This window comes from Nicotiana sylvestris, chromosome 5, assembly GCF_000393655.2.
Source record: "Nicotiana sylvestris chromosome 5, ASM39365v2, whole genome shotgun sequence".
NCBI classification, from domain to species: Eukaryota; Viridiplantae; Streptophyta; class Magnoliopsida; order Solanales; family Solanaceae; genus Nicotiana; species Nicotiana sylvestris.
In genome coordinates this window covers 132,025,425-132,047,919 of record NC_091061.1, presented here as the reverse complement: position 1 = coordinate 132,047,919, position 22,495 = coordinate 132,025,425, and the positions used below count along the sequence as shown (strand labels likewise).

The window sequence follows — 22,495 nt, the reverse complement described above, 5'->3', positions numbered from 1 at the left end:
GTTAGAACACCTAGAAGAACCTGGTTCTTCTAGATCGAAAATTGGGTACCACACAAATCACCCCCTCTTGTGTGGTATTGACGCTTAAAACATCAATTGGTATCAGAGCAGGTTATCCTTGAAGAGGCTAACACCTTAGGAAAAGATCAACATGAGTGCACCACTTGGGAACTGGGAAGGGCAATCCACTACCAGACCTTCACTTTTCAATAGTCAGTACTATTCTTGGTGGAAGAACAGGATGAGGGATCACATCATAGGAGAAGACTATGAACTCTAGGATATAGTCACTGATGGTCCTATAGCAACTACAAAGAAGAATGTTGAAGGAGTGGATGTGCCAAAGACAAGGGCTGACTGCACAGCTGAAGACCTGAAGAAGTGGGAGAAAAATGCCAAGGCCAAGAACTGGCTTGTGTGTGGACTAGGTCCAGATGAGTACAGTAGAATTCAAAGCTGTACTACTGCTAAAGAAATCTGGGACACTTTGCAAGTGGCTCATGAAGGAACACCTCAAGTGAAGAGGTCCAGAGGAACACTGTTGTACTCTCAGTATGAGAACTTCAACATGAAAGAAGGAGAAACCATCCAAGAGATGTATACAAGGTTCACCACACTGACAAATGAACTTAAATCTCTTGGAAGGATTATTCTTGAAGAAGACAAAGTTAAGAAGATTTTGACAAGGGTTCTGCCAGTCTCTTGGGAAAGCAAAATTACTACTATTCAACAATCAAAGAACATTGCTACCCTCATCCTGTATGAACTAATTGGAAACCTTACTGCCTATGAACTGAGAAGCCAAACCATGAAAATGGATACACCCAAGAAGGAAAGAAGTCTGGCTCTCAGAATTGCTGAAGTTTCAGATCTGGAGGATAATGAAATGGCTATGATCACTAGAGATTTCAAAAAGTACCTGATGAGAAGAAAGGGTTCTTCAAGAGGTACAACCTTCAACAAACCAAGGGCTCCTGAGAAACAGACCAATGAGGGCTGCTATAAGTGTGGTAAGACTGATCACTTGATCAAGAACCACCTTCAATAGGAAATTGAGTGGAAGAAGGAAAGGACTGAACGAAGGAGTAGGAAGAAGGAACAGGTTCAACCAAAAAGGAACAAAGGATCAACAAAGTCTATGGTTGTTGCCTGGGAAGAAACATCAGATGAGGACTCAGAAGATGAAGCTGGAGATGAACAAGCTCTTATGGCCATCAGAGAATCAGATAATGAACAAGAGGTAATTATTCTTCATCTCAAAGACAAGATTAAATTCCTGTCTAAAGAAAGGTTGTCTGAGCTATTACTGGATTTCATTGATGATTCTGAGATAATTAACAATCTAAAGGAAGAGTTGTCTAGGGAATGTATGATCCTAAAAGCCAAGTGCAAAAATCTAAAGTCTAGGGCTAATGAGAGTGAATGTGAAAATATTGAGTTGAAGAACCAGGTTCTTGAACTTGACACTAGTGTCCTAAAACTTAGGTCTGAGAACTTAAAACTGAAACTAGGAACAGGAAAGAAGAAAGTTGATCACACTCATCTCACCCTAGAAGAAAACTTAGGAAAAATGAAGGATGAGTTGTACAGGAAAGATGAGCAAGATAAGAGTATTAAAAGAAGATCTAGGGAAGGTAAAACATGAACTAGATAGAACTTGCAAATGGAACAAGGCTTTTGATGCACTCTCCTGGCTACACGAACATCACAGTAGCAACAAAAGAGGACTTGGTTGTGGGACTCAAGCACCTAAGTGGGATCCTAAAAGCAAGTACCTCACTCTTCCTGAAAACAAAATTTGCACACATTGTGGCAAGACTGGCCATTACAAAAATGAATGTAATGCAAAAGAAAAGGCCAGCCAAAAGAACAAAACTTTTGTTCAAGAAAAAATTAGGATGCCTGGGTGGGATAGAAGGAATCTGATTTATCCCTTTGGCCATAGAAAGGTACCCAAACTAGTTTGGGTTCCTAAGACTAACCCTTGATTTCTTTTTGCAGGTCCAAGTGAAGGGAAGCAGCCAAATATGGTACATGGATAGTGGCTGCTCAAAACATATAACTTTAAGCAAGAACCAGTTCCTTTCACTTAAGGACTTAAATGGAGACAATGTCTCCTTTGGAAATGGGAAGAAAGGTGAGATCATTGGGGTTGGAAAGGTAGGTAAGACAGACTCTCACTCCATTGAGAATGTCTACTTGATAGATGGCTTGAAATACATCCTTAGCAGTGTGTCACAACTATGTGACAGAGGTAACCTTATAGCATTCACCTCTACTAAATGCTTTGTGATTAATCTTACCACTGACAAGATTGTTTTTCAAGGAAAAAGAGTTAACAATATTACATTGTAGATTTTTCCACTCTCTCAGAAAATGAACTAACCTGCCTAAGTGTGCTGGATAATGAATCCCTCATGTGGCACAAAAGACTTGGTCATGCAAGTCTGAATCAGCTAAACAAATTGGTCTCTAAAGACTTGGTGATAGGGTTACCTAACATCAAGTTCAAGAAAAACAAAGTTTGTAGGGCTTGTGTAAGGGGGAAGCAGGTAAGATCATCTTTAAAAAGCAAGAAAATGGTAAGCACAACCAAGTCATTGGAAATGGTCTATATGGATCTATGTGGTCCAATGAGAACCATGAGCAGAGGTGGAAAGAAGTATGTAATCGTACTTGTTGATGACTATTCTAGATTTACCTGGGCACTATTTCTAACATCTAAAGATGAAGCATTTGATATGATTACTGCCTTTGTTAGAAAAACTCAGAAACAATTAGGAAATCAACTTGCATCAATTAGGTCTGATCATGGAACTGAATTTGAGAATGCTAAGTTTGCTGAATTTTGTGATGAAAATGGTATAGATCGTAACTTCTCTACCCCTAGGACACCTCAACAAAATGGAGTAGTTTAAAGAAAGAATAGGACTCTTGAAGACATGGCTAGGACTATGCTTCTTTCTAGTAAACTCCCCCATAGCTTTTGGGTAGAGGCTGTAAACACTGCATATTACATTATTAATGGATGCATGACTAGACCTCTTGTAGAGAAGACTCCTTATGAGCTACTTAAAGGGAGAAAACAAAATATATCCCATCTTAGGGAATTTGGTTGCAAGTTCTTTGTGCACAATAATGGAAAAGACTCCCTAGGTAAGTTTGATCCCAGAAGTGATAAGGGAGTATTCTTGGGATATTCTTCACATAGCAAAGCATATAAAGTGTTCAATAAAAGAACTTTGTGTGTAGAAGAAAGTGTACATGTAGTATTTGATGAAACTAACATTCTTTCTGCGAGACAGGAACATGGAGATGAAGCCATTGGATTGGTAAAGGACTTAACTGAAGCCTCAACACAAGTCAAAATGGCACCAACAGAAGGAACAGGTGATGGAACAGGTTCTTCCATCCAGAACAACCTGACAGGGGGAACTAATCAAAGAAGAATTGAAATAAATCCCTTAAAGGAACTTGTTCATGACTCTGTTCCTCAGCAACAGAACATGGGAGAAACATCTAGTAGAAACCAGTTGGTTGTGAAACCTCACAAGTATCAAAGTTCTCATCCTATTGAGAACATTATCACTGATCCAACATCTGGAGTCAAAACTAGATCACAATTAAAGAATCTCTGTGCTTTGATGCCTTTCTATCTCTTATTGAACCTAAAAATGTTGTTGAGGCTTTACAGGATGCAGATTGGGTTATTGCAATGCAAGATGAACTCAATCAGTTTGAGAGAAGTCAAGTCTAGCATCTAGTTCCAAGACCCAAGGACAGATCAATCATTGGTACAAAGTGGGTCTTCAGAAACAAACTTGATGAAGATGGAATAGTTACAAGAAACAAGGCAATACTTGTGGTCCAAGGTTATAGTCAAAAGGAAGACATAGATTATGATGAGACTTTTTCTACAGTTGCAAAACTAGAAGCAACTAGACTTCTCATAGCCTTTGTAGCACACATGGAATTCACTCTTCATTAGATGGATGTCAAAAGTTCCTTCCTGAATGACTATCTGAAGGAAGAAGTGTTGGTAAAACAACCCCCAGGGTTTGAGAGCAAGGAATGTCCTGAGCATGTGTACAAGTTAGACAAGGCTCTCTATGGACTCGAGTAGGCCCCAAAAGCATGGTATGAACGATTGTCCAAATTCCTACTGGAACATGGTTACAAAAGAGGTAAAATTGATAGTACCTTATTCTTAAGGGAAAAAGGTAAGGATATCCTTGTTGTACAAATATATGTTGATGACATAATCTTTGGGGCCACCACTGATAAGCTAAGTAAGGACTTTGCAAAATTAATGGGGAGTGAGTTTGAAATGAGTATGATGGGTGAGCTTAACTTCTTCTTAGGCTTGCAGATCAAACAAAGTCCTAATGGAATCATGATCCATCAGTAGAAGTATGCAAAAGAGCTTATCAAAGAGTTTAAAATGGAAGAATCAAAGGAAATAAACACACCCATTGCAACTGCCACTAAATTAGACATTGATGAAACTGGTTCATCAGCTGATCAAAAGTTGCATAGGGGTATGATTGGTTCACTCTTGTATCTTACTGCAAGCAGACCTGACATTATTTTCAGTGTAAGGCTTTGTACTCATTTTCAAGTAAATCCAAAGGAGTCTCACTTGACTGTTGTCAAGAGGATACTGAGATATTTGAAAGTCACTACTAATTTGTATCTTTGGTACCCCAAAGGTAGTAATTTCAATCTACTAGGATATGCTGATGCTGATTATGCAGGTTTCCTAGTAGATAGGAAGAGCACCTCAGGTATGGCCCACTTCATTGGTTCATGTCTTGTGTCATAGGCTACCAAAAAGCAAAACTTAGTGGCCTTATCTACTGCTAAAGCTGAGTATGTTGCTGCTGCCTCTTGTTGTGCTCAATTGTTATGGATCAAACAACAATTGGTAGACTTTGGTATTGAAGTTGGTTGCATTCCTATATTCTGTGATAACAGTAGTGCTATAAGTATGACAAAGAACCTTGTTCATCATAAAAGGACTAAGCACATAGATGTTAAGCACCATTTCTTAAGAGACAACTATGAGAAAGGTTTGATCTCCATAGAATTCTGTGCTACTGATAAGCAAATTGTTGACATCTTCACTAAAACACTGAGTAGAGAAAATTTTGAGAGGGACAGGTTGGAATTAGGGATGATTAAGATCACCTATAGGCCCAGCTCAGAATACAATGAAAAAAAATTAAATTTTTTTTGGCTAGGAATCATTCTTTGTGTAAATATCTAGATTAATTCTTACTCAGTTTCATACTTTAATCAGTATACTCCTGTGACATGTGTATATATGACTCACTGATCTCTTACAATATTTTCTCTATTATGGCATTTGAAGCATGCTAAAGAGAGTTCTATATGAAGAACCTGGTTCATCAGTATGGGTTCATATGAAAGCTCAGTTATGTTTTCTATACTCTGCACAATTAGAAAGATCAATAATTCAATCATGAGCAGAAGTCCTATACTTGTCAAATTCCTAGAAAATTCTATCCGTTGAGCATTGAACCACTTCCGTCCCTCCAGAACTCTAAAACCGCGATTTTTGCCAATATCTAGGGAAGCCAAATCTATCATTAAAAAGATAGAGTTTCAGTTTGATTAGACTTCTATTTGACCCCTGAAAAAAGCTATTGTTACCTAATTAATGTCTAATTCTCTTTAAATACATATCACATCTCCAGCCCTCTTCAAAATTCTAAAATAGTCAAAAAAAATTCATCTTCAATCCTAATTGCCCTCTTCTCCAAAATTCCCAAATTTTCTTAAGAAACAAAGAATCATGTCTAACCCACAAGATCATCCTGGCACTCCTCTACCACCATCTCCCTCAAATTCATCCTCATCTACTCCACCCAGTGAATCTCCAAAACCTAGGTTTTGAAGGCAGAAAATGCTTGCCCGAAAAACTGTAGCATCTGGGGCTCTAAGGAAGGTTTTAAATTAAAGGTTGAAAGCTAGCCAAGTGAAAGAAAGCCCAGCTCAAAATTCTGATTCTAGCTCTGAGACTGAATCTTTTCAATTCGCGACGGAGGGATATGGACATGGGTCTTCTGACTCTGAGAAGACTTAAGAATTCCCTACTGAGGTAAGTTCATCTGTTATTGAAAACTTAGAAACTAGGTTTGTTCTGGTTGGACCCATTAGGGATGTTAAGTTGGCTAAGACGAGTAGGTGTGGAGGTAAAAAGAAGTCTGAAAAAGAAAAAGAGAGAGAGAGAGGGTGCATGTGGTGAAGAGAGGGGAAATGGGAAGGGAGCAGTTCTTGCTATATGTGGGGTTGCACAAGAGAGGTTAGAATAGGGTGGCATGAAGTCAGGGGGAAGTGGGTCTGGGGAGGCTGCTGAGCGATTGGTTCATCTGAGCAAAAGGAGAGATGAACCCGTTTCATCTACTGAAGAGACCCTAGCTGATCTATTGAAAAAGATTCGGGCAAGTTATGACCCAAAGAAACACAAAGCTACCACACCAAAAGCCCCAAATGTTCCCAAGCCATCCAAGAAAAGAAAAGTCTCATCCCAAACACCTACTGCCTCTTCAGTGCCTAGGGGTAGAGCCACAAGAAGCAGGGTAAAACAAAGTGAAGCTGATCTATTTAGAAGAAAGCAAGAAAAAGAAAATGGACAAAGGAAGGGGAAAGGTTGCAGAATCCTCAGAAGCTGTTGAGGAAGAGGAGATGGAACTGGTCCATCAAGAGAGGGGTACAACAGTGGAGGTTCCTACACCCAAGCCTAAGAAACCCAAGACTTCCTCCAAGAAGTCTTCCTCTGTACCTGTAGCTGCTCAACCCTCACCTGCCAAGAGGACAAGATTTGCAGTGAAAGCTAAACAAACAAAAGTTTCTGATGATGAGGATTGGAGTGGAGAAGAAGAAGAAAATGAATCTGAGAAGGAATAGGACAAGCATGCCATTTTTGGCAGAAGAAATTTTTTGAAAGGTAGACTGTTGAAGGACCTGGTGGAACCAGGGATGATGCGATTGATAGACTGCTTAGCTGCTCAGGGATGGAAGGACATGGTCCTTCAGATGGAAGGAAGGCTGGCTAGAAATGAGTTGATTGAATTCATGGCAAATGCTGTTGTTAAGGATGGAGTTGTCAGTAGCAAGGTGAAGGGAGTTCAAGTGCAATTTGATGTTGTGAAACTGGAAGAGATTCTAGACATACCCTCTGAAGGGTTTGATGATTATACTAGGCAAAGGTGGCCATGCCTGGACTCCCTCCCCACCGCCCTTGAAATCACCAAAAGATTCTGTGATTCTGAGGATGTAAATGAAGCTGGAGCTGTGCATAAGAGTGAGATGAGGCCTCAGCACAAGGTGGTGTTTGAGTTTGTAAACAAATGCTTATTGCCAAGACAGGAGAGACGACACACTGCCAACTACATGGATCTGGTGCTTATGAAATACCTTGAGAGGGGAAAACAAATCAACTAGCTTGCACTCATAGTCAAATTGCTAGACAGGGTCATCAATGGTTCCAAGGCTCATTCTACTCCTTATGGCTTCATTCTGACCATAGTTTTGGACAAGCTCAATGTGCCCCTGAAGAAATAAGAAATGGCCTCAAGCAAAGAACACTTTGGAGTCAAAACTCTTCTTGCTTGTGACTATCCAGTCAATGCCATCCCAGTTGAACCTGGTTCATCTCTGAGAACACCCATCAATAGCAAAGTTAGAACTTTGGTTTAGGAGTGTGCTGCTAAGGATGCTGAAATTGCTAGGCTCCAGGCTCGTGTGGTTAAAGTAGAAGCTGAGAGGGATGGTCTCAGAATGGAGTTTGCAATAGAAAAGGAGAAGAATGATGGAATTCTTCAGAATATGCTGAGTCTTCTCCAAACTCAACCCTCCAGTTCCTCCAAGCCTTAGGACTCCTAGTTTCTGACTCTTGAACTATTACTAGTAACCCCAGTGACCCAGATTAGGGATTTTTCTATTTTTGCTCATGGTTTGAATGTTTCTCTTTTTTTTTTGTGGTTTGTTTGTGGAAACATATCTCTATCAATGACAACTGCTATTATCTCTTGTTCAATGATTATTCTGACCTTGATAGTTTAAATATGTTTGTTTGATTACTGATGATTGCACCATGATTGCACTTGCAGTTGCCCCAGTGGCCATAGTAATTATTAATATCTGGGGTTCACACTATATATGCAACTTTTCGATGATGCCAAAAGGGGGAAGAGATATTGTGCTTTATACAAATTATTCTGAAATAAGTGATATTTATAACCTAATTAACCTGGTCCTTGATGATAAGTAAATTTTCTAAGTTTAGTGTTGATGGTTAAGCTGAGTTCTTACAGGTTCTTTGATCAGTAAAAAGCACAGAGTTTGTCATCATAAAAAAAGGGGAATTTGTTGGCACAAGAACATGTAAAGTTTTGAAGAATGACAAATGAACACAGTCATGGACCAGGTCCATCTTGTGAAGTACAATCTTGATCTAAACATGTGAGATGCACGTGAAGGAGATGAGCGTGAAGAAGATAAGTCATCAACAATATCTCCTGATCTAATCGAAAAGGTTGCATATTGGATAAGGGTAGAAGGTCTCTTTATATAAAGAGAACACAATCCGGATAAAAGATAGTGTTGGAGTTTGAGATCTTCAAGGACTCAACTACGATAGAAGATCAGCAATTGAGTCCCAATCAAACTCTGATTACTAACCTATTAAATGATAGTGATTGATCTCTTTTACATGTATTGCACAAACACAGAAGTTGAACAAAATTGAAAGAAAAAGAGCAAGGTGATTTTGCAAGCAATTTATGTGAAATTGAGTGTGCACTCCTGAAGCTACTTGAACGAGATAGAAGAACCAGTTCCATTGTGTTTTTTTCTTATTCTAGTTCAATGGTAGTAGGTGGTTTAAAGTTGTACCTTTCCAGCTTTCATAGAAGCAATTGTATTAGGTACTTTGAGTGTTCAAGTTATAAGCTAACTTGAAGTTGTCGCAACAGTTGAGGCTGTGTGCTACAACGGGATTAGAGTTAATCCTTAGGTTTACAAAGAGTTTTTGTAAATGCTACTTTGGCTCAGTGATTTTAGTGGAAGTTTGGAAAAATCCTACTGAGTAGTAGGTCGTGGTTTTTTCACCTTTTGAGCCAGGTGTTTTCACGTAAAAATCTCTGTGTTCTTTATTTTATGTACTTTTAATTCCGAAAACAGTAGTAGTTAGAACAGTTAGAAGAACCTGGTTCTTCTAGATCTAAAATTGGGTACCACACAAATCACCCCCCCTCTTGTGTGGTATTGACGCTTAAAACATTTATTACATATAGTAACGCTTGACTGCATCTGAATTAATCAGCTTTGGCCAGACTTCTCCATCCATTTCTGCAAGTATGAGGGCTCCTCCTATCAAAACCCGGTGAACCATGTATGGACCGTACCAGTTGGGAGAGAACTTCCCTTTAGCTTCATCTTGATGCGGAAAAATTTTCTTCAACACCAGTTGCCCCGGTGTGAACTGTCTTGGCTTAACTCTCTTGTTGAAGGCTCTGGACATTCTATTCTGGTAGAGTTGACCATGGCAGACTGTATACATTCTCTTTCCATCTATAAGGGCTAGTTGCTCATAACGACTTTTTACCCCCTCTACGTCGTCGAGCTCAGCTTCTTGTATGATCCTTAGGGAAGGAATTTCTACCTCAGCGGGAATGACAGCCTCTATACCGTAAACCAACATATAGGGGGTTGCCCTAGTTGATGTGTGAACTGTGGTGCGATACTCCAGTAGAGCAAATGATAACTTCTCGTGCCACTGTTTATGCTTCTCTATCATTTTCCTCAATATCTTCTTGATATTCTTGTTGGCTGCTTCTACAGCTCCATTCATTTAAGTCCTGTAGGCTGTGGAATTCTTGTATCTGATCTTGAAAGTTTCACACATAGCTTTCATCAGGTCGCTATTGAGGTTGGAGCCATTATCAATAATGATTGACTCTGGAATTCCGAATCGACAAACAATATGGTCGCGGATAAAGTCTGCCACAACTTTCTTAGTCACTGCTTTGTAAGATGCTGCTTCGACCCATTTGGTGAAATAGTCGATGGCTACTAGGATAAACCTGTGTCCATTGGAAGCAGCAGGCACGATTGGTCCAATAACGTCCATCCCCCAAGCGGCGAATAGCCACGGTGAGCTTGTTGTGTTAAGCTCGCTTGGGGGTACCTTTATCATGTCTGCATGTATTTGACAGCGGTGGCATTTCTGGACATACTAGATGCAGTCTGTTTCTATAGTCATCCAAAAGTAACCAGCCTGGAGTATCTTCTTTGCTAAGACAAAACCGTTCATATGTGGACTGCAGGTCCCAACATGAATTTCCTCTAGTATCTTGGATGCTTCCTTTGCGTCGATACATCTTAATAATCCTAAGTAGGGAGTCCTCCTATACAAGATTCCTCCGCTGTGAAAGAAGTTGTTGGACAATCTCAGAAGTGTGTATTTCTGAGTAGGATTTGCAAGCTCTGGGTACTCTCCTTTTGCCAAATATTCCTTGATATCATTGAACCAAGGCTTTGCGTTTGCTTTTTCTTCAACATGGGCATAGTAAGCTGGTTGATTATGGATTTTCTCCGGAATGAGATCAATGAAATTCTTGTCTGGATGTTGTATCATAGATGATAGGGTAGCCAATGCATCAGCGAACTCATTCTGGATTCTAGGAACATGCTGGAATTCCGTCTTCATGAACCTCTTTCTCAATGCTGTACGTGATGCAAATATGGGAGTATCTTGGAGTTCTTGGTCGTCCATTCTCCTCGTACCTGATGTATAAGTAAGTCTGAATGTCCAATCACTAGCAGCTCTTGAACATTCATGTCAATGGCCATTTTGAGTCCTAAAATGCAGGTTTCATACTTGGCGATATTATTGGTGCAGGGGAACCTAAGTTTGGCAGACACCGGATAATGCTGGCAAGTTTCTGATATTAGGACTGCTCCTATGCCAACTCCTTTAAATTTTGCTGCTCCATCGAAGAACATTCTCTAACCGTCATAGGATTTTGCAATATCTTCTCCTATGAATGATACCTCTTCATCAGGAAAATATGGTTTTAGGGGTTCGTATTCTCCATCCACGGGGTTTTCAGCAAGGTGGTCTGCTAGTGCCTGTCCCTTGACCGCTTTCTAAGTTACGTAAACAATGTCGAACTCACTCAACAGGATTTGCCACTTGGCTACCTTGCCAGTGGGCATGGGCTTCTGAAAGATGTACTTCAAGGGATCTATTTTCGATATGAGATATGTAGTATAGGCACAGAAGTAATGTCTCCACTTCTGAGTTACCCAAGTCAAAGCACAACAGGCGCATTCCAATAGAGAATACCGGGCCTCGTACGGGGTGAACTTCTTGCTGAGATAATAAATGGCTTGCTCCTTCCTCCCCGTTTCATCATGATTCCCTAGAACATAACCAAAAGCTCCATCTAACACTGTGAGGTAGAGTAATAAGGGTCTACCTGGGTCGGGCGGGACTAAGACTGGTGGTGTTGACAGGTACTCCTTGATTTTGTCGAAGGCCTTTTGGCAGTCATCGGTCCATTCGGTGGCGGCGTCCTTCTTTAACATCTTAAATATTGGCTCACAGATAACTGTAGACTGTACTATGAATCGACTGATATAGTTAAGCCTCCCCAAGAAACTCATCACATCCTTCTTGTTCTTTGGCGGTAGTAGTTATTGAATGACTTTGACTTTCGATGGATCTAGTTCTATTCCTGGATGGCTCACAATAAACCCAAGCAATTTCCCAGTAGGAACCCCAAATGTGCACTTTGCGGGGTTTAGTTTCAGGTTGTACCTCCGCAGTTTATTGAAGAATTTCCTCAGACCTTCCATGTGGTCAGTGACATTCTTGGATTTGATAATAACATCATCCATATATACCTTTATCTCTTTGTGTATCATATCATGTAAAATGGTAGTCATGGCCCTCATGTAGGTGGCCCCTGTATTTTTTAGGCCGAACGATATCATCTTGTAACAGTACACTCCCCATGGTGTAATAAAAGCCGTTTTCTCAGCGTCTTCCTCATCTATCCAGATTTGATGATAACTAGAGGAGAAAGCTACAAATGACTGTAGTTTATGCTTGGCGCAATTGTCAATCAGGATGTGTATATTTGGCAAAGGGAAGTCATCTTTCGGACTGACTCGGTTAAGATCCTGGTAGTCGACATAGACTCTGACATTCCCATCCTTCTTTGGTACTGGCACAATGTTGGCTAACCATGTCGGGTATTGTACTACCCTGAGAACCTTAGCTTTGATCTGCTTATTGACTTCCTCCTTGATTTTCAGACTCATGTCAGGTTTGAACTTTCTGAGCTTTTGCTTTATCGGTGGACACATTGGATCGGTTGGCAGCTTGTGAGCCACAATGGACGTACTTAGACCAGTCATGTCATCATACGACCAGGCAAATATGTCCTCATACTCTTTCAGAAATTCTGTATATTCTTTCTTCTCTGATGGCGATAGGTGAATACTGATTCATGTTTCCTTGACGTTTTCTGCATCTCCCAGGTTGACAATTTCGGTCTCGTCCAGGTTGGACTTAGGTCTATTCTCAAAATTCTCAACTTCCTTGACAATCTCGTCAGGTATGTCATCTTCTTCTAAATCCATGTCCGTTTGTTGCGTTGTCTCATTGCTCGTCACAGTCATTGGTTCATCAAGATAAGTAATAGTAATGTTGTATGGGTAAAGTAAGGAGAGCTAGCAACAAATATTAATTCATAAGAAAATCAAACATACTTTTGATAAATTGAATAACTGTTTTGATCATCGAAGATCTTATTGTTGAAATTGAAAAATGTGAGAAAAAAATCATTTAGTAAATAAAACAGTGAATAATGCTTGTTTTAGCCTTGCTACCCCGAGGCTCATCGGGCTTTGGTTGTCCTAATGGTCCAATTCTTGAGATGTGCCCCTCTGCTCATAGCCTGTATGGAAGGGCCTTCCTGCCCCTCCTCCTCGAGAATAACTCAACAATCCATATCATTGTCCTCTAAAAATAGGTTCTTCACTACTGCAAGTGCTTCTTCTTCATCTGACCCATAAATAATGTTAGCCTATTGGAAAGTCTGCTCCAGATGCGGTATCAGCTGTTCTAGTGGATAGTAAGGACCGCGCCATGGTGGCGACTAGTTATTGAATTCTTCCCAGGTGTAATTATATCCCAGACCGAAAGTCGTGTCATATTTGTTGAGTTTTATGGGTTTAGAGATCCCTTCGAGGTTCTTGCCGCCCTTTGCTAGGTTCGTACCCACTCAAACTTAGTATACCCTCGATTTTGCTATTCCACCATTTGTCTTTGTCGATAGCATTGACCCGCTCAATGTGGTGGTAAGTTCCTCCTTCGAGCTTTCTTCTTCCCTTGATCGCCGAAATGGTCTAGCGACTATATATAGGGTTGCCACCGTCACCGTGAATGATCACTTCCTGGTGATTCCATTCGAACATTAATGCCTTATGCAGTGTTAATGCTATGGCCCCAGCGGCATGAATCCACAGCCGTCCCAGTAGCAAGTTGTAAGACGCTCACTTGGAAATTAACCTCTAACCAAGTTGGCCCCATTTGCAAGCATAGAATAATCTCAACAATGGTGGACCTCTGAGAACCATCGAAGGCTTTCACGTTGATTGCTTCCTCCTTTATCTCATACAACCCTTTACCCAGCTTCTTGAGTGTTACCAGCGGGCAAATGTTTAGACTGGAACCTCCATCGATCAGGATTCTGGTGATGAAATAGTCTTCGCATTGCACGGTAATGTGTAGTGCTTTATTGTGCCCCGGCCCTTCAGGTGGCAGCTCCTCCTCATGAAAGGTGATCTTATGGCTTTCCATAACTTGTCCTACCATATTAGCCACTTCCCCACTAGTGATGTTACTTGGTACGTATGCTTCATTTAGCACCTTTAACAAAGCATTCTTGTGCGCTTCAGAATTTTGCAGTAAAGAGAGAATGGATATTTGTGCTGGCGTCTTGTTTAATTGGTCAATGACAGAATATTCCTTGGCCTGTATTTTCCTCCAAAGGTCGTCTGGACCTGTCTCAATGAGGGGCGGCCGATTGGAGGCCTGCTTGCTCGATTCAGCTTAATGTTCAGGGGTACAGACTTTACCAGTTCTTGTTATACCCTATATTGCGACAATTTCTTTAATCCTGACCTTGCCCTTCCTTCTCACCTCGGCTGTATAGTCCTAGGGTACAACATTTGTATGGAATGGTGACATGGTTGACATCGCCACTGGGATCGATGCAGCTATCCTTACTTCGAATAGAACATGTGCCTTGGGTGGCAAGACTGCAACCTCAAATGGTGCGGGTGCATTTGCCGGAGATACGAATTCAACCTCAATTGGTGCTGGTGTCTTTGCGGATGGAGCTACTTCAAACTCAAGGGGTATAGACATATTCACCTCAGCATCCTCGGACGGTTGGATCTGGACTATGATTGGATTGAGTGTAATTGTTGGTTTCTTTGGGTCATCACCTTTTGTGATCAACCCCATTGATCCCTCGGGATCCCAGTCATCTTCTATTTCAATCATGTGGATACCCCTACCCTTATGGTCTGGCAGAGGGTTGTTGCGGACATCTGGAGTGGGTTCCTTTGCCACAATGATCTTGTTATCAATCAAAGACTATATCTTATCTTTCAAGGAGCGGCACTCATCAATGGTGTGCCCTTTCATGCCGATGTGGTATGCACAGGACTTGTTTGGTGATATAACCATCAGCTTTGAGTCTCTCATACAGCTAGTTGATGGGTTCAGCAATGGCTGTATATTGTTTTGGAGGTATGCGATTAAAATTAGGTCGGGGTCTAGGGAAATTTTGGCGTGTAGGGGAGTTTGATAATGGGATGGTTGAGCATTATAGGTTTGGTAGATATGAACGGGTTGGGAGTATCTGGGTGAAGTAGGTTGATATGTAGGAGGCGGAGATGACTGATAAGTTGGTGGCGGAGCTTGGTATGAAGGTAAGGGTGCTTGGTAATTTGGGGTTGGTTGGTATGTGAGTGGAGGTGTTGGGTAAGTTTGGTATTTGAAGACTTGGTCCTTTGTGCAACCATCAGGGCCCCTACGTCCCTTTTCTTGGACACGCCACCGGACTGCAAAGCCTTATTTGTAGCTTGCAAGGCTTCGAAGTTTGTAACCATACCGCTTTTGATACCTTCTTCAATTCTTTCACCTAGTTTGATAATGTCGGATAACTTGTGGTTTTCAATCATCATCAGTCGTTCATAGTACTGCGGGTCCTGAGCCCGAACAAAGAACTTGTTCATTTGCTCCTCTTCTAGGGCGTGTCTGACCTTAGCAGCTTCGGACCTCCAGTGAGTAGCATACTCACGAAACGTCTCTGTGGGCTTCTTCTTCAAATTCTGGATATAGAACACATCTGGTGCGTTCTTTGTATTAAACTTGAATCAATCCTTAAAGTCGGATGCCATGCCTACCCAGCTTGACCACTTCTTGGGATCTTGGCTGATGTACCAAGATAATGCATCTCCTTTCAAACTCCTCATGAACAGCTTCATGCGGATCCTTTCATCTTTCCCTACTCCAACCAGCTTGTTACAATATGTCCTCAGATGGACCCTTAGATCACCCATACCATCAAACATTTTGAACTTAGGAGGTTTGTACCCCTTAGGCAGTTCGACATCAGGCTGTATGCAAAGGTCATCATAGTTCAGCCTCTCAATTCTTTTGCTTCCCTCAACGCCCTGAATCCGGATGGTCAGTTTCTTAAGTTCCTCGACCAAGTTCCTGATAAGCAGATCCTTTTCATCGGACTCATGTGTGCATGAGATATGTTGGGTGGAGTGTGGCATGGTCTCCACATAGATAGGAGTGTTATGGTGGCATGGTGTATGGGTGTGAAAATGGTCGTTTGTGGAGTTCTGAGGTTTTGGGATGAGTAGTGGAGTGTTATTTGGGGTATGACAGGTATTACATTGGTTTTTTGGTGGAGCAATGTGATGGTGAAGAGTGGGATGATTTTGCTGTTTTGGGATGTTTTGAGGAGGTGTAGGGTTTTGAGTGTTGGGGAAGTTGATATCTGGGGTGTTAAGGAAAAATGACAGGTTTGCCAGATTCCGAACCTGATCGAGCTCTTCCTGGAATTTTAGCAGTTTCTGTTCAAGTTGTGACACATTCTCGTTAGGAACCCGAATATCGTAGCCATTAGAGGCCTCTACCCATTCAACTGTGTTCTCCTTCTTGATGTTGTTTAAATCTTCCATTTTGCCTTTGTTCTTGCCTTTTATAGGACTGAGAGGAGGAGTGGATGGAGGGCCCTTGGATCTTGTGAAATAAGATGATGATGCCAGAGTGCACGAACTAACCTTTGGGGAGGGGAAATAATAAAAATGAAAATAAAAACAAAAGGTAATCAAGTCAGTGAGGATTATAAAAAGTATTGCAATATTTAAACACATAGTGCGGGAATGTAAAGCGTGTCCTAATTTGGGAACCTCTTTGTGCCCGAGGTAGGCCTAACGACAAATTGATTTGGAGAACTTAGAATGCTAAATGCCTCATTTTATTGATAGAAATAGACGAATCCCAAAATGACACTAAATAAACAAGAAATAAAAGTCACTAATGTCCATTGGCCTTATTACATTCATAAAGCGAAAAAGTAAATTCCTATCTATTTGGTCCCATAAGGACCTTCCTCAGGTTGAATGTTCTCGTTGACCAAATCCTCCAGTTTGCATAGGTTTACCAGTAAAAATGGCTTCGCCAAATGTTCCCCTTCATTTCCCTCAGCGTTCGGGCAATCTGCGACTCTCTTCCTCACTTTTCCTTCCAATTCCAAGAAGTTGTATTCCAGATATTCCAACTTTTCACTGGATTTGGCGGCCCTCTCTTTCCATTCGTTGATTTGGTCATTTGACGGAAGATTCCCCCACCAGTCTAGCAAGAGCGAGGGTGTGCTAACCATACCGAAGCTAGGGACCTCATTTTTCATTTTCTGCAAAACAAAAGGGTTAAGACCATACCCCCACCGGACTCGACTATTTAATATCAACATTTAGCTCTCCAAATAAATGCACAGAACGTGATGACGTCCGTTTGGGTTTAGGGAAACCCATTGGACTTTTGGACAATGCTATCTTAAAGGATCATTATGTGGATAACATAACTGACCCGGCTAGGTTTGACCATGATGCATGCACAATTTAAACAGATTAAGGTTTCTATGGGGTTTTAGACTGGTACCTTTGAGCGGACAACTCAAGGAGAAAGGCACAGAACTGTCGAGTGCACCGCTGATCGACTAGTTTTACCGCAAATATGCCTTTCCAAATTTAGGAGGTAATGATATAGGAAGAGTGCAACCACTCATCAAGCGTTGCTATAGTATTTGTTTGGAACGAGTGGAGTATGATGTTGAGCATGATTACGCAATAATTAAAAGTATGTTGACATGTATTTGCACATTAAGAAAGCGATAAATACAACAGTTTTATAATTTAAAGCAATTATAAAGGAAGGAAACAAGAAAGATGCGTCAGTTTTGCTTTTGAAGAAGAAATTAAACTCTTAGAAAAATTAAACAAATAATTGCACATAGGGAGGGTACAAATTCACAAAAACGGTATGAAATGGTAAAAGCCTACATATCCCCAGCAGAGTCGCCATGCTGTCGCGCCCCCTTTTTTCCTTCCGCGGAATCGGGTTCATGACATTTGGTTGGGGCAACTCTTTCCTTTTGCAAAAGGGTTTTTGCAATTTTGAAGAGTCGTCACCTATTGATTTTAAGGTGCGTTAGGGCACCTATAGGGTTCATCTACAACTATGTTTGGTAACCGGAGATAGGGTAAGGGCTTGAAATTATCCTAAGGGGAAGGTGTTAGGCACCCGTCAGGATCCACTAGTGTGGTTCCCGGCCTGATAGTTTTTTGTGAATTTGTGCAATTAGCAAATAAACAAGTATGGTTCAAATAGTAGGGGATTTGAGTTTAAATAAAAAAGTGTTTGAAAACAATTAACGAAAGGCAAAATTTTGAAAAGAATTACAATGTAAGTATGCTTATGAATGTAAAGGGGGTGTCCTAGGTTTGTTTGTAATATAGATCACATCAATTCAATACCCGGTATGACACTTCTCAAAGAGGGGATACACGTGGTATTAATGCACCGATCATCATATCCATATCTACCCTTTCCCGCCCCGTGAAGGTAATTAAAGTGAAGGTTGGTCTCGACTCTTATTGCATGTTGTTACCCATCCCTTCCTATTAGCCCCGGAGGAATTTGGAACTCCTATCCTATAAGAGGGGGTTCTAGGCAAACTCTCAGGTTTAAAGGCAAAATACTAAGCGACAAACAAGAACATATAGGACTGCATTTAGGGGGAAAAGACAAAAACAAGTAGAAGGCTCAGGTGTACCTCCACAAATAATGCACATAGACAACATGACTTATACACAATTAAGGTCTAAATTTAAATGTATGGTATCTAAGTGATAATAGCAGAATCAGATTTATTACATGACTCAAAAAAGAAGTCTGAATCAGGCTTGCCTACTGATTTTAACATACTGGCAGTTAAACAAGGACAATTCTGTTTTATTTAAGCAATTACCTAAGGCTTGCCTAGGTGTAAAGTAATGTGCAGCAGTTATTCCGAATTATTAAAAGATAGTTTAGAAATTATTTTACCCTAAGAGCATACTGTTCTAGTTGATACGAATGCATGGATCATTACCAGATATTTTAAACAGGATAATCAAGTGCGAAGCTATTTTTACCTCTTTTATAATCAACAGTTTATGCTAAGTATGAATGAGATCCTAAAATATGATATCTAAGATGCATGTATAAAACTCATGATGCAGAATTCCTAGAGCAGGATTTCTAAATGCTCATGGAAACATAGAACATAATAGTAAAGTGCTAATTATTAGCAGATTTTAACACATTATTTTTTTATAGGTGCACATGCTGAAACAATAAACATGAGACCTAAAAGCATGATTTCTAATGCATGTATGAACCCTAAGCATGGTTTCTATAGCGCAATTAGGAACATAAACCTAATAACATGTTTTCTACCCTTAACAACTATAGCTGCTTATTTACCCTATCCCTATTCACTAGCCAACCCCAATACTTGTTTACAACAGTTATTACAGACTAACATTGAAATGAATTACATAATGAAAATAAGAAGTTACACTATAGGAAGCCTGATTAGGACTTCCTCTCTGAGTTATGTAATCAATCACCCAAGTGCCAAGATTGTTCCATAGCCTTTCTCATACCTAGGTGTGTCAGAGTTCCCTAAGGATCTCAAGGGATCCCGGGCAGTGCTCACACCCAGATTTTCATAGTCAAGATAGAGTAGGTGCAGTGTGGAAAGGCCAGCTCTTATGTGTCCAAGTTCAGAGGGAGCTCTAAGGTCCCAAATCAAGGCTTACACAAAAGGGGCAGAACCTAGTATTATAAGAGTATATGTGAGAGTGCTTGACATAGATTTAAAAGAGTTGAATTGGAAAACAATTTTGAACAGCATGTTTGAAATAAGTTTGCAAAACAACTGAAGAGTTTGCTTAGTGAAAACAAGTTTCGAAAGGAGGAGGGAATAGGAGTAACAACAACTTAGGACAAACCAGCACACCCAAGTCAAATTCAAAGAATAAGATCATTTCAACATTCACAAGCAGGAAAGTAAGGGGATTGGGGACATATAGGTTTGAAACCACATAGATAGGGAAAACATTTGACACAACAAGCATACAGAACAACTTTGAGTCTACTGAGCAAATCAGTAATGATAACAAATATTTAAAATATGGGGAAGAATGCAGCAGGATCATGTTAAAGACAAGAGTTTTGTTGAACAAAATTTGACATACTATTAAGGCTAATAGAATGCACCAAAAGACTAAGTGACTACATGGTTATACCAGTTAAGGGAAGAGGTAAGGGAACTAAGTGAACATGCTGGACAAGTATCAAAAACTAAGCAAAGTCTGATATGATGATTACACATAAGGCCAGAATTTAGACATGCTTAGTAACAACAAAACATAGGAACAAATTGAAGAACTAGTACAGTAACACGCAAGGGTGTATAGGCATGGAACACATGAAGTTGAGTTTCTGAATTGAACTAGGAATATACCAGTTAAGGAAAATAAAGTGCAGAAAGGTAAAGCCAGTAGAGTTCCACAGACTAGTCTTGGCTTTCAGCCGGCTAGACTAGCAGTAGCACAAGTAGTAGAGAAAGAAGAGAGAGTTTGAGTGTGTGTGTATGTGTATTTTGAACTGTGTTCGTGCTGAGAGGTAAAACAAGAGTGTATATATAGCACTTTAGGAGTAGGGCTAATAAGGTAAAGAGAACCAGAGTTCAATCAATTAAGGATCAATCAACCAATCATAGAACCAATTAACATAAGGGAGTCAGAAATAGACCCCTTAATTAGGGGTAATTGACTAACGGTAATAACAAGAGAGTTTAATTAAGGCAAGAATCCCAATCATATAAAGTAAAGGATCAGTAAAAATCACAAAATCATGTTGACAGATAATTAAGTAAAGTGTGATCAATTAAGATTACAAATAAGGAAGCAAATAAAGTTCATGCATATAAATCTTTAACAGAACAAACCAGGCAACCAAAATTTCAAAAATAATACCGATTTCTGGAAAGAAATATCAACTCCCATAAATAGGAAATAGGCTAAGCAAATTCATAGAAATACAGAAATTAGATGGAAAACAGAGTCGAACCCTAATAGAGATTAATTAGGGCAAAAATTCGTAGAATACGGGATTTGACAAAGAAATCATTTAAGTCCCAGAAATAGGGCAAAGTAATATGACTGGTAACATAGAAAGTACCCAGAATCGAGGCAAAGGTTAGAAAAAATCGAAATATCAACTAAAGGTTTGAACACTCTGGTAAAAGTCAGTCACTAAGATAAAAGGAGAGTCGATTAAGTACTTAAAAGTCAGAAAACCTTTTGAAAAGCAACCTGTAATGAACCCTAGTTTAAAAAATTGAAATTGTCGGTTAAAACAGGAGGATTTTGAAGGGAAACGCCTAACAATACTTGAATCACCTCAGATCTAGAAAGATCTGAGAAGAATCGAACAATAGCGACTTTAGGGTTTCGTAAAATAGTAAAGATGGAGAAAGATCAGTTAAAAACTTATGGATATACTTAGATCTAAGACAAATCTAAAGAAAAGTGAAAAATCTCAAGGGTTAGGGTTTTAGAGAACCCAAAAAACATGGGAAAACATTAGATCGTTACCGGTTTTAGCCGGAAAGGCCATGGATCTTACTCGAACAGCCATGGATGGCCGGAAAGTAGCATAAAAGAACATGGCTAGAAGTTGAACAAGATCTGGACTAGATCTCTTCGATATCTTTCTACGAAATCACAAAAATGGGCAACCAGGAGACGTAGGAGACAAGTATACGTCTCAAACAGCCATGGGAATCCATGGATTGAGTGAGGATCGAAGGGGATTAGGGCTGGTTTGGGTGGCGGCGGTTAGGGTTAGATTTAGGTCTCAGAGAGAATTGGAGAGGAAAGGGGATTCTAGGGCGGTAGTTTTTTAAGAAATGAATTAGGTTAGGGGGTCGTTCAGGTTAAAAAAAGGTAAGAAGAAATAGGGGTCGTTGATCTTAAAGATCAACGACCAGGATGAGAGAGGGGTCTGGATCGGGTAGGATTTAAATTGGGTTAGGGTCAGTTTTACATTGAAATTGGGCTGGGGAATTGGGGTTTGATTTGGGCTACAATTGAAAGCCAATTTGGCTATATTTAAGTAGCCATTTTTTCCCTATTTAATTTATAAAAATAGTAAATAGTTTCTGAAAGCTAATTTAAAAGGCTACAATAATTTATAATACATAACTAACAAATTAAAAATACAAGATCCAATTTTATGCGTATAAAACATAATTAAATCTAAAAAGGGCTAGTATTGCAATTATGTACAATTTAGCTTTAAAATAATAAATATAATTATAAAAATATGTAAAAATTACTTTAACCATATTTTGACATAAATATAGAAATCCAATTGAAGAATTATCAAAATAATAATTTTGAAAATAATTATTGGGGATTTTATGAATAAAAAGGGAGAAAATAAATCAATTTAAAACCTTAAAATTATGGAAAAAATAATAAAAACCTTGGACATGCTTATATATGATATTTTAAAAGTATTTTGCATATTGAAAATATACAGGGAAAAATTTGGTATCAACACCTTAGCCTCATTCCCTTCGATGATCTTTCAACTGTCTCTCTAGATAGGACTTTTGGAAGTGGATCCGACACGTTATCTCTTGACTTTACGTACTCAATCATGATAACACCACTAGATAGTAGTTATCTAACGGTATTGTGTCACCGTCGAATGTAACGAGATTTTCCGTTATATATAACGTTCCCTTCCTGCATA

At 39.8% G+C, this 22,495-nt stretch overlaps 1 protein-coding gene across 1 annotated transcript; it reads left to right on the top strand.

The window, feature by feature from the left end:
* The first annotated feature begins 2,942 nt into the window (after positions 1-2,942).
* LOC138869319 (uncharacterized) lies at positions 2,943-3,757 on the top strand. The gene is made up of 3 exons (XM_070146929.1): positions 2,943-3,156; positions 3,253-3,536; positions 3,695-3,757. Exons 1-3 carry the CDS (start codon positions 2,943-2,945, stop codon positions 3,755-3,757), a joined length of 561 nt encoding a protein of 186 aa, XP_070003030.1.
* The last annotated feature ends 18,738 nt before the right edge of the window (positions 3,758-22,495 follow it).